Genomic DNA, 13,794 nt, shown 5'->3' on the forward strand with positions numbered 1-13,794 from the left:
GTAAGATTCATTAATCCCAGCGCAGTGACATATATAATATATGTGACCAGCTCCAACGAAACCCGCAACAAGTCGCCAGACATGTTTTTGGAAAATTTTGGAATTCTTAATTTCATGGTATTTGATGGCGGGACTAAGTGGCCTTTCAAATCCTTCAGAGTTCTTTTTAAAAAAAAAGGTTTATTTGATCAATAATTAACAGTTGAACTATGATAATCCCTATTCAATCTTATGTGAGGCAGGAAACTAATTGGCCATTTCTCAGAATAGCAATTTGGCAAAAATATCAAGGTACAAAATTATCCATATCTTGAAAGGTATTGATGCTATTTATATAATTTTGGTAAGCTTATTGCCCCGTGCTTACATTTTTATTCAAATCATGAAAAGTCAAAAAAGCGACTTGTTCCTGGTTTTGTCAGAGCCTTCCTATACTAAAGCTGTAATGTATGATGTTATAAATTGGTTAATTTTTTTCAAACCTAATATTTTGTCATGTTTGTAATGTTTATAAGTGTCCCAACTTACATGCCTACATGGAATCAGCCAAATCTGTTGTGTTTGTCAGGTCAACAGATCGAATGGACAGAATATCATAATTCGTATAAAAGTCCCCCCATAGAACTCCATGTTAAATGGCTAAAATAGCCAGTGGGGTTTCTTTCACTTTACCTTACCTTGTTATTTGGGCTTAAAATGGACAGACACCTTTTCTGACAGTCATTACTAATATTATTTGAGCATTTTGAGTAAAGAATAACAAAATTTAATAATATTTGATGGAAATCGTATATTATGCCTTTAAATAAAGTATTTTTCTGATGCTATCCACTCGGAACATTAGCCTACTAAGTAGAATGAAATCAAATGCTTTACTGTTCATTCAGTACTCTTGCTTTAGTGGTCAAAGTGTACGTCTAATCCATAGGGTGTCGCTTCAAATCGGACTGAGTGCACAAAGGTATTTTTCAACATTTATGTAAGAAATTGAACGAAATCACTTTAAATAATTCTTATGATACTTCAATTTGACCAAATGTATCTTTGCTTGTGTAATAGATAAAGTCTGCACAAAAAGTAACTCAGCTGTTATAAATACGCCTATAGATTCAGAACTAATAATTGTTTTCACAATATTTTAACATAAAGAAGGATGATTTCTTAATGCGCATTTTGATACCCCATTTGTTCAATATTGACAATACAGCAGTGTTTTGAAAAAAACATACCCCAATTTAAAAGTTACAGTTATTTGTATTGATTTGAAGTAAGCGCGAAGATAATGGCGGGCTTTACGTGTTTACAGTGCTGGCATGATAACCATTGATCGCTGTAAACTGCAACTTTTAAATTCGGGTATTTTTCTGTAAAAGCACTACAGTGTTGTTAATATTGAACAACATTTGACGAATGGGGTATCAAAATGCGTGTAAATAAATCATCCTTCTCGCTATGTTGAAATATTGTGAAAACAATTATTAGTTCTGAATCTATAGGCGTATTTATAACAGCTGAGTTACTTTTTGTGCAGACTTTAGAAATAACAGCTTTGAACTTCATGGTATGCATTTCACATGATCATCAAAAACCCCATTCACACTCCCTGTGTGGGATTAAGGTAATGTGTTACGAGTCGAACTGGACTCGAGGCCAAAATCACCTTTTACCTGAACTCACACGAATGCACAACACAAATACACTGTTTGAATAAGCTAACAAAATCTGAGTCTTTAATTGAAAGTTAAATATGATTGGTACATATAACATCACTTGCATATACAATAAAATCACACAATCACAGTTTTATTCTATCAGTACTTAACCAGCGGTCTTCTTGTTGGTGATCCTAGAGTTCTTGCAATCTTCTGGATGACTGATGTATATATCCTTATTCACTTGTCCTGCGAAAATCAGCAAAGTCCATTGTACACTTGCGTTTATAAATATCCTTGCGTATGAAATCCTCACACGAAAATGATGCTGCTTTCTCCAATCACTTATCTTCTTGCGCTGCTTTCTCCAAAAATATATCTCCTTGCGCTGCTTTCTCCAAATATTTATCTCCTTGCGCTGCTTTCTTCAAAAATAATGGTGTTTCTTTCACCAATCATTCTTTCTCCAGGGAACAGGCTCCTTTAACACTGCTCCGCTGTATTTGACAGATGGTTTTCATAAACCCAGCAAACTCCAGCAATTCGACAGAAGAAATTTACTCCTTTAATGAGGAAGAGTACATTTGTGTACTCATAAATCTTCTTCGTTGCTGTATTAAAAATAGCTCAATTATTGGCTATGTAAACTGGTTAAAATGTACTTCTTTTTTGAAGCAAGAAAGACCAACACACACATGTGGAGTTTTACAATCTCCCATGACATTCTGTAAAGTCCAAACTCAAGCCTCCAGCTTTTATACCAGTACTCATGCAAAACCCATCATCTATTAATAAACCATCACTTCATTCACATCTTTCACAGATTTCCCAAGATTAATTATGCACATTAACCTATCTCATTACATCACTTCCTGGGGGGTTTTCCTATGTCCATTTCACAATCTGTTATCAGGGGTTCCCCTGATGGTGCAACTATGCACTGAACATTGTGCAATATGGAAAATCCCCTATGATATTAATAATTCTGATTCAGTTTGTTTATAGCATTTAAGGTTTTTCCCCTAAAACATGTCGTAACACAAACTCTTGCATGATTGCTTCCAAGGTGTTTCCCCTTGTCTCACACTTCTCATGACATACTTTCAGCTTGTAAACAAAGTTAAATAATTAAATTAAATTACTGAGGGCACATCACAAATGTCTTACACAGTGGGTGTATGGATTTCAACTGGAATAGCCCATATACTGGTACAATATTAATACACATTAATTATTTGATATCAATCATGTGTTTATTACAACAGATACAGAATGGAGAGTACATTTTGAGCTACGAAGGCTTTGACTTCTTTGTCGACCCATCGTCCTACAAACAAGAGAGACTTATAACAGAAGGGGATACTCAGCAACAGAACGGTGTAATTGGTGGCTTGGAACAGTCTACCATAATCCTTATTGCCGTTGTTAGCTGTGGAATATTGGGATTAATAGTTGTTATATCGTCTGTTTGCTATTTTGTAAGTCTTTGATCAAGTCTATGCTATTTTGTTAATTCGTTTACAAAGTCTACTTTGACTTTAAGGCGAGGAGGATGGCAGTTGCCATAGTTTTCCAGTTTTTTTAAATAGCCTTTTAACAAAAAAACAAAACCCCAAAATAGTGCAGTGTACTTCTTAAGAGGAATCCCCACCAAAGCAGTTCTTCCGGGGTGAACCATGCCTGCCTGGTTATCAAATAAATTAGTGACAAGGTTACCTCTGAATTTTACATGTGCTAATTGATGTTTTAATGTTATTGCATCAATTAGCACCTGTCAAATTCTGAGATAACCTTGTCACTGATTAATTTGATAACCAGGGCAAGGTTTGTTCACCCCAGAAGAACTGCTCTGGCGGGGTTAATGTTAATATATTGATCTTATAAATACATTTCATTTCAATATATGACTTGATGCTCCTATATATATGACTTATATATGACTTGATCGTAGAAACAACTCGGCTCCGCCTCGTTGTTTTACTTAAAATAATGATGTCGCCCGTGTTATATGAGACGATAGATGCACTACAGCGGCTAAAAACAATACCTTTATTCTCTAAACATGATGTGTGAATTCTTTCTTGAATCATCTCAAGCAGGATTTAGTGACTGCTTAGGGGAGGCTTCAAAACCAAAGAGCCAGTCTGGTTGAGTTTTTATGCAATTCCTTATCACAGTTTAGCTGCACCGTTTAATGTCATATGCAGCTCAATATACCATTTGTGCACAAGTTCGCATGTCCCCCACCCGCGTAATCGTGCACACTGGTGGAAATGACACCCCTTATATCAAGCCTTGTGCGGATGCCCGTAGTAAAACCCACATTTGTCTCAATATTTGAGTGCAAACATCGCTGGGTCGTGCTCCCCTCCGTCCCGCCTTAAACAAATATCAATCTGGGAAATTGAAAGTTTGGATATTTTGAATTTGAGATACAGATAACAAAAATTCATCAAAAAAATGTGTGTAATAAAGAAAAAATTAGAACACCGACCCAGAATTCGCTGTATTTTGGGTCATTGCTGGAAGGCAACACAACAATTCTTTGAGCTCTAATAAATTAATTTTGTTTGAGAAATAGATTAGGAGTACCTTATTATGAAGATTGTCTGAGTGAAGAAAGTAATATTATAATGTCTCAATGGGCCACTTACCTGTTATGTCATTGTGATTTATGCTCTGTTATTTTAGTTTTTACAATCGATACCTGGGAACTGAAACTGGAGCTAAATAGGGTCCTCAAAACTGAAATGGTGTAGGAAAAAAAGCATATTATTGCAAAAAGCATATATGTGACACGATCTGGTCCAAGGGGGCCAAAGGAGGCATTTTTGAAAATTGAGTTACTGTAATTATTATATTATGCATACAATATGCTATCATTTACTGAAAACACCTAAGGTCTAGCATACTTGGTTCTAAAGTTACGAAGTTTTTTGGTGTCTATTTTCTTATGTATTTTATTGTTTTTTACTCCATATTTTTACCTTCATCTCAGTTTCAAATTTGCCGCCTTTGGCCCCCATGGACCAGATCGTGTCACATATTATGTATTTAAATCAAAATACAGCTCTCTGATGATAATGTTTCTCCTTACCTACACAGACTAAACGTGCACCTCGCAGAGCAAGAACAGAGTACGGTGATTCAAGACTTCCAAGGGTGAGTAATCTATCAGTACACATTGGAGTCACATGGTTTGGAAATATTTATATTCACCGCCTTTGTTTTGGGTATCAGCCTTTTTGAAGAATGACATTTTGAAGAATTACTAGAAAAGAGAAGGAAGGAAAATGAGAGAGAGAGAGAGTGTGTGTGAGAGAGAGAGAGAGAGAAGATGAAAAACAAAGGAGAGAGAAAATGGTTATGTGTGTATATTTTCTATGTGTGAAGGAGAACGAGAAAGGAAAAGAGAGAGAGAGAGAGAGAGAGAGAGAGGGAGAGAGAAAGAATGAAAGAAAAACTTGCACCAAAAGTGCAAAAGAGAGAGAAGCAGAGAAACTTAAGTTATAGAAGCTTAGTGCATATAAGCTAGTACAAGGTAAGATATTGCAAATATTGATTTTTGACAAGAGATCTCAAGGGGGAAGGTAAGAAAATATTGAAATGATAATATTGACAACGCAAAAACACTGCCAGGTTGCCTTGAACTAAATCAATTTCATTCTTTCTTTTTCATTCTAATTGGTAGGCATCAGACAGAGGGAACACGGATGATGATGGATTTGTCAATATAGCATATCAAGACAGTTTTCCCGATATTCACCGTAATGATACCGACAGTAACATGCCTAGAAATTATAGGATCGTTGATAATAATTGAAATGAGTCTCTGTGTATGCTTTGTATATTTTTGTATATATATGTGGCAAACCAGCTATATGTGTTCTGTAAAGTTTTAGTATGTGCATATTGAATTTTTGTATTACATTTTTAGTTTTAAAGTGTGGATACGGGCTGAAATAATAAATTTTTAGAGGAAATATTTGGTTTTGGAAGAAGATCATAAGTGCATGATAATAACAAAGATCCGCAACTTTTTACAAATTCCCCCTAACGCTTTTTAAAATCGAAACAGTTTTTTACAAAATGTAAAAAGGTACATGTATGTGTAGCCTTATTGGCTTTACAAATCTGGACCAATTCATAGCATCACACATCATTGCATTCGGTCTCAATGGTTCATTAAGGGATCTGGAATAAGCGTTTTGAGCGTTTCGACAGTATTTTTTGTGGGATATGAGTATGGATGACCAATGAACCATCAACTTGATTAGAACACTCCCATAGACATGCAGGGAGCTCAACTGAGTTCAGCACTGCTCAAGAATGGCACAAAATATTCATGTCAATAATTTCAGGTGAAAAACGTGGCCTACTGAGCTGAAATTCGGCAGAGTTGCCAGTAATACCTCTATCATACCCTCTGTAAAAAGGTTAAAATATTGAACAAGTAGATCTCGAGTTACAAATTAAATCACCAGCTTCCCTTTGGAATTTCCATACTCCTTTCGAATCATGCTAAGAAGACACCTTTCTGAACATAAATGTGAAGTTTCGTGCTCATTCGATGTATTGTTCACCTGATTTCAACCCCAAATGTTTTCTTATATTTAGGCCCATACCATCTACAACTTGCTGCTGGCTATACCTTGTTTAGAACTTTCAAAAGAAGTACCTGAATGTGCAGCCATAACTGTTTCAAAATAGCCCGCGAAAGTCATGCAGGTAACTCCGAGGTCATGTATTGAATTGTTTTGAATGAGGAATACTACGGGAACCAGCACCTTTTGTTAGAAGTCACACATGAGCATGATGAGTGAAGTGGATAACATCTATTGTTGTGAATGAGTCAATGACCTTCAATGACACTTAAGATTTAATTTGCATACACCTACTAATTGGTCATATTAAACCCAATAACATCGAAATTTTTGGTTGTGAAAAAAAAAAGTTTACCTGGACTTTTGTGCCATATCGGCCATCTTTGATGATTTTTGGCAAATGTTCGCTAAATGCATGATTTCAATGCCTCCCGGTTTGAAAAAATAATTTATGCCATTGACTAGTAAAGTGCCATTTCATAAGAAACCCTTTGATACTTTCACAATATGCTTGTTTCATGTTTGCATATATGTTAAAATAAAGAAATATATAAAGGTAAATATATGCTTATGCCAATTTTGCTCCCAATTGATATTTTTGGACCTTGTCATTTTATTTCGTTCCAATGACCGGTCAGAATGGGAAACTTTGAAAATTCATAATTCGAAAAGTTTTTGACCGATTTTGACCATTTAACCACCAAAATACTTCTATTGATGAGTTCTATCCAGAAAACAATCTTTTGTAGCAATAGGGGCAACATGAAATTTGGATGGTTATCCCTAATATGAGAGCACATCAGACATAACGAATTGCATTCTGAATACGAAGAATGTCTTTCTGATATCAAATAATTTTTATTGTTTGAAATTCACGATATAATACAAATTTTATGACAAATTATTAAAATTTGATATTTTTCACATTTTTGATATATAACAGTTCTCGAAGTAAATTTTATAAATCTAATGATATATTCTTAAAGTGTATGTAGCTGGGAGGAAAAGCCGACGATCAATTGAAAATTTTGACCTTTCATATTGAAGATATGGATTTTTTTCCCCAAAAGACCTAATTTTTTTGTGTGTGTTTTTGGGAAAAAATCCATATCTTCAATATGTAAAGGTCAAAATTTTCAATTGATCGTCGGCTTTTCATCCCACCTACATACACTTTAAGTATAAATCATCAGATTTATAAAGTTTAATTCGAGTACTGTTAAATATCAAAAATCATTTGCCATAAAATGTGTATTACATTGCGAATTTCAAAAAATTAAAATGATTTGATATCAGAAGGACATTCTTCGTATTCAGAATGCAATTTGATATGTCTGATGTGCTCTAATGTCCCACAATAAATACTGTCCAAACGTTCATACCCCATCCCTTAAGTAAAAAGACCATTTTAAAAGTTGCACCCAAGTCCATAGGAGTCAACTTTCCTTAACAAATGCATGAATAGGCTTGGCCTACTGTATTGTTTGAGAGTTGACTCCTATGGACTCAGATGCAACTTTTAAAATGGCATCTTATTTTACATAATGAAGCATTATGACTGAATGCAATGATTCATGATGATGCTATAAATTGGTCCACATGTGTACAACAAATAAGGCTACACATACCTATTAGATTTCGTAAAATATTTTTTCGATTTATTTCAAAAAGCATTAGGGGGAACATTTAAGTTGTGTGTCCTATATTTGGCAATGGGCTATTCCATTTAAAATCCACTACCCCTGTGGAAGCTTTAGCTCAAGTAGATATGTTCACATCATTGATTATAGAGGGAGCCCTTTATAGCATACTAAAATATATCATCATGGCATGCCATGTGAGCAAAATTTGGCAGTGTACTTTACTGTGTAAAAGTATGGGGGAAAATTCAACATTCATTTTTATTCTTCAAAAATCCCATGTTGTAAAATCTCTTATATCAGGGTGTACTCACAGATGCCCAAATATCCACACAGAAGCAACTGGACATCATGAAAGTAAAGCGGATTTTAGCTAAAATGGTTTAAAATTTAGCACAGGTTTCAATGGGAATATGTCGAATCATGCTATATGGCAAGCCATGATTAGGAGGTCAACAAACTTTTTGTGATCCAAAAAATTGCAATTGCCAATGCACATTTTGGCAATAAAAAGGCGACATACTTTTGGTCATAACTTTGTAATTATTTAACCTGCAGACATGGTTGAACCATCATTTTTTAAAGAAAATTGTCATCTTTCATTTAATTGCATTTTTAAGGAGATATTTAAAGTTCAAAATTTTATGATTCTACCTAGCTCAAGTCTTCCACAGAGGGAGTATGAATTTTGAATAGAATAGACAATTGGGTAACTTCCATTTGAAATACCCACTCCAGTTGTGGAAGATATAGGTATAGCCATAATACAAGGGGAGTATGGGTTTCAAAATGATTAACCCTGGCCAGTTGGAAAATATTTTGAAAATCTTCCACAGGGGCAGTGTGGATTTTAAGTGGAATAGCCCAATGCTAGCTGGGTATAAACTTAAAGATATGTACAAATATATTAGCGTAAGTTACCTGGAAGATATTGATACCAAACATTTCTTGCCCATGCTCTGATGGCAAGATCCATAATAGTGTGTTTTTAAGTGGTAAGTGTGTGTATGAAATTGCATGCTGGCATGCTCCGTAAGCATGTCAAAATATTTTATAACAATTGTACCTTTGTGTCAATGCTTGGAAATCAGGGCATCAGTGCTATAGTAGCTGTTCCCCCTTTTTTAGTGATCTTTGTTTTTTATTGAACCAGGTGTTGACCAATAAACTGACCATTTATTTCCAATTCATGTTTTAATCACACAGATAAGTACAAAAAGCCACATTTGTTATTTTGGAACAATGTGCATTATGAGAAACAATGATGGAGGATAGGCAATGTGGGATTCACAGTATTTTAGTCGGTTGAACTTTGCACTTTATTATAAAAACAGCTTTCTTCTTATGCTGTGCATATATTTTGGTCTTAATGTCTTGAAGCATTGATTGAGTTTGGTTAGAACTGCTAATGTTGAAACGGCAAAGTACGATAACTGGGAATTCCCTTTGAGGTACATTGACACGGCTGTCAATGGGAGGGATTGTTTTGCTCATCTTTCGTTGATGTACTGGAAATTGAGGCGTCTGGAGTATACGCAGTTGTTAATTTACAGAGATCGCTGAAGGGCTTATTAACTAAAATCTTAGTATAATTTACAATTTGTCTCATTTAGTTGGGGTGTTAGAGTGACTAGAGTAAAAGTACCCCCACTCCCTGTTATGTTATTGCACCATACGTGTAAGCCATAAACAATGTATTCTTTGGATTATATCATTCTTAGTTTAGAGCATTGGGCTATTCCATTTAAAATCCACACTACCTCTGTGGAAGATTTTGGAAATATCTTCCACAGGGGGAGAATATATTTAAAGATGGAATGAACACTTTAGACAGCTCCATTTGATTGAAACTCATCCTTCGTCTGTTGAAAATTCAGGTTGGATCTTTCTCAGAAGATGTATGGAATTCAAATGGAGCTGCCTAATATGCTCATTCCATTTGAAATTCATACTCCCCCTGTGGAAGATATTTCCAAAATCCCCCACAGGGGTAGCGTGGATTTTAAATGGAATAGCCCATTTAGCCTCGGATTGTGCTTTGTCTGTAAAGGAGGCAAATTCCCAACCACTACATAATTGGGCTGTTTGCTATAATGATAAAAAGGCTGCACTTTGGGATTATCCTTCATGTAAAGTGGTTTGGAAACCAGCTATTTCAATTATTCATGTATTTCGTTTGAAATCAATTGATCTTTAGTACCGGTATTTTGTAGAAAAATATGTTAGTTAGCATATTCAAATAATATCTTGAAGAACCTGATTTAACTACGTAGAACACATTTTTAAATAATTGTTAAATGGATTTTATACATTTCATATTAATAAATATTTGTATCAACTTTTTGTAGGCCTATATAGAACAATGACTGATATTTTAGATACATCGCCCTTTTTATTATGATATGATGAATGTTTTTCCATTTTAGAAATGCTTATTTTATGACATTTTACCTTGAAATGATATTTTAAAACAATGCAATTTTCTTACCAAAATAATATGCAGTAACTTGAATATCTCGCAGGACGAGCTTTAAAAATATATAAAGTAATTATAACTAGTTTTGTTCACAAATATTTTTAAATGTGAACTGGTATATTTTTTCTTGTTTTGAGTATAGCACTATGAAGACGTTTTTTTTAAGCTGATATTTAATATTTGACATTGTTTCCACAATTTTGTATTCTATAGACCACTTGACATGTGACGTCATTGCCCAGCAGTATGCGCGCGAATTATGGTAATTTCCATTGTTCTTTGCCCTGCAGTGTGCATATATGCATTGTGGTTTGCACAGGGCACATGCATTTTAAATGGCCCACCACATTTCATATATTACAAGAAAACCATTGAACAGTGTAGCGGCTCGTTGAAGCATATCCCTCGCCTTTGTTGATAAACAATGATGTCAAGTGGTCTATACCTTTGTATACCAGCTATTCCACGGCTTGAACAGTAGCTTCATTTGCATACTATTAGGAAGGGTATTATCAAAACAATAATAAAAATTAGATGGACCAATATTTTAAGCGCTTAAAGATCAACCACTAAATTATGCTTAAAGGAGGATCCTAGCATCCTCATTTTTTCAGTAAATATCAACGAAAAAAGCTTATTCCCAAAATTTCTGTTGATTCCGATTTTGCGTTTGCGAGTTATGCATGATTATGTTTATAATTTAAAATAAAACAAACGAAGACGGGAAACAGTTGTACAGCAAATTTTCGGTACTGGGCGTACCTTCTTCAGGCTTTATTACATATGAAATGACACAAGAAAACAATCTAAAAACAAGCAAGAAAATTAATGCGTAACGCGTAAAAAACAAGCATGAAAAGATCGCGACTTAAAAACAACGCAGAGTGAAGGCGCATCTATAAAACGCAGCGTGAAAAAAAGAGGGGGGTCCTATTCAATAAGATTAAGGCCTTCGGGTTGAAGGGAATGAAGTTTGTTGATCCAGAATTTCTCGCGCTGCTGACGTCTAAATTTGGATTGGCGACCAAGTGTTTATAATTAATACACTGCTCCATAGGCCACTGTTGTAATTTCATTCTGCTATACCAGAACGAAATTCAAATTTGACGATATTTTTGTTAAACAAATTAAGATGCAAGAAATATATTTGCTATATAAACATTATTTAGCCAGAGGTTTCCAGTGGTATAAAAATCTCAACTTTTTTTTGAGAAAAGTGGGGGATGAGGCTGTGGATCTTAAATGCCCTTTTAATCCATTCAATTTTATATCAATATTGGATTGGGATGAAATTAAGCATCAATATATTGTAAGTCAGAATATAATATGTATTTGATATGTGTAATATGATATGTAAACAGTATGGAGTAAACAGTAACAATGGTAGCATATTAAAGTTTGTTTGGCTTATAATTGGTGAAAAAATTACTCATAGCAGTGTGTATTGATATAGAATGGTGTGCACATAGTTGGGCGTTGCACTTACGCTGGTAACTTGTGACTGAGTGCATGGCACTCGCTTATGTGAATTTATGGCAGCGTAAGTTTGGACTTTATTGACTCACGCAGTAACAAACACCAAACAATATTTGCCAATTATAATCCAAACAAACTTTAAATAGATGACTTGCAGCTAGATCGTAGATTATGATGTTAGTACTGTTCTTTTTAACTAAATCCAATAGGCTTGTGTGGGTGTGTGGCTATTTGTACTCGCACACATGCCTGCATGATGGCTTAAGGTATCACATTACAGTTACAATATAGAAGTTTAGTTTACTAATACTTGCTATGAAAAAAGAAGTTTCAATTTCAAAGATGGGTGCGCCATTGAAAAGGTTGTTAAGCTTTCATGAGGTGTGACTGTGACTTCATCAGTCCTGAAGAAGTCCAGAGTCGCACTTTATGAAAGCTTAACCACCTTTTCCATTTGATAGCACAGGGTGCTATCGGGTGATTTTTGAGTTGGGATCTAGTTTTGCTACATAAGTGAAACCAATGTTTTTTGGCACTCTTGCGCTTCAAATGAATTTTGTTTACCGTTGGTCTGTGAGGGACAATACTAATCCATGGGAAATCCATGGACCGTTCCAAGCTCATACTAAAGAAAAGCACAAGTCTGGATAGCCAGTGTAGGCTAATAAAATGCATGCTGGCATTAGATAGCTTTGAAACAAAACAAGAAATGGAAGGAAATAGCAAGGAAAAGGAGAAAGGAGAGAAACTCCCAAACATTGTACAATTTTACTCTTAGCCCTTACTTTTTGAGAAAGGAAACTGGAATTCCAATCTCAAGCCCCTATGCAAAGGCTACATGGTTACATTTTTTTCTATTCTCCTTGTGCTTAACATGAGGGGTCGAAGGTCATAATGTGGCCAAAAGTTAAAGTTTGTTCTATCAACGTTGTAATCTACGTCAAATTGTTCCTCTCATTGCTAGGAATAAAAAAAGTCAACTGTCATTCTGTACTAGAATGCTTAGTTCAGGCGTTATAAAGTAAATTATGTCAAATGTCAAATATCTCATGCACAGAGGCCACATTTTCAAAATGCACCGATTCAATCGCAAGTTGTCTCAAATTACTCCTCTTGGCAAACGAAATAGGAAAATAATTGTTTGAGAAATGTATAACCTCAGAATGGGATGAAATCATGGGTCAAAGGTTGTGCATGTACATATTTCTATTTCATATTTCTTTACTTGCATACACTCTGAAGGGGGACATGACAATAAAATTCCATCAAAATTGTGAATTAAGTATATTAAGGGTAGACGAGGTATTGTTGGTGAAGCAACCTAAAAATCGATTTTCATTATCTAGATCAATATATTATTGAAAAATAACACCTTGATGTTTTGCAAAAGTTCATTCTGCAAATCATATACTTGGCAAACTTGCTTAATTTATTGTTGTTAATGAGTTATGCACGTTTTACAAAAGTGTTGTTGTTTCAGCCCTCTTTACAACGTAACTCAAGAACCGCAGCACCTATAAAAGTATATCTGTGATATTTTAATTCTTCTACACACTCGCTATGAATTGAGCAATACAGTTTTTGCCAAAGCTCACTACCATTCTGTATGCAAGATGCTGTGAACTACCAAATCACAACAGTTTAAAATAATTAATAACCTTAAGGGATCTAAAATGGCGTTTATTGCGTTTGACAGTATTTTTTGTGGGACATGAGAGCACCTCAGACCTATCGAATTGCATTCTGAATCTGAAGCATGTCTTTCTGATATCAAATAATTTTCATTTTTGAAAATCACAATATAATACAAATTTTATGACAAATTATAAAAATTGATATTTTTCAAATTTTTGATATATAACAGTCCTCGAAGTAAATTATATAAATCTAATGATATATTCTTAAAGTGTGTGTAGCAGGGAGGAAAAGCCAACGGTCAATTGAAA

The 13,794-nt window shown here is 34.7% G+C and overlaps 1 protein-coding gene and 1 long non-coding RNA gene across 2 annotated transcripts in view; both read left to right on the plus strand.

Moving 5' to 3' along the window:
• The window catches only part of LOC140152411 (uncharacterized), a 77,559-nt gene extending 70,287 nt beyond the window's left edge, over window positions 1-7,272 (plus strand). The window contains exons 19-21 of the mRNA XM_072174717.1: window positions 2,918-3,130; window positions 4,758-4,814; window positions 5,344-7,272. Of these exons, the coding sequence (XP_072030818.1) occupies window positions 2,918-3,130; window positions 4,758-4,814; window positions 5,344-5,475 (402 nt within the window). The 3' untranslated portion in view covers window positions 5,476-7,272. The remainder of the gene's footprint in view (window positions 1-2,917; window positions 3,131-4,757; window positions 4,815-5,343) is intronic.
• A 221-nt stretch (window positions 7,273-7,493) lies between these two features.
• LOC140153791 (uncharacterized) lies at window positions 7,494-9,219 on the plus strand. The gene is made up of 2 exons (XR_011859144.1): window positions 7,494-8,018; window positions 8,555-9,219. It is a non-coding gene; the product is annotated as an uncharacterized lncRNA (long non-coding RNA).
• The last annotated feature ends 4,575 nt before the right edge of the window (window positions 9,220-13,794 follow it).

Source organism: Amphiura filiformis, chromosome 5 (genome assembly GCF_039555335.1).
Source record: "Amphiura filiformis chromosome 5, Afil_fr2py, whole genome shotgun sequence".
Classification (NCBI taxonomy): Eukaryota; Metazoa; Echinodermata; class Ophiuroidea; order Amphilepidida; family Amphiuridae; genus Amphiura; species Amphiura filiformis.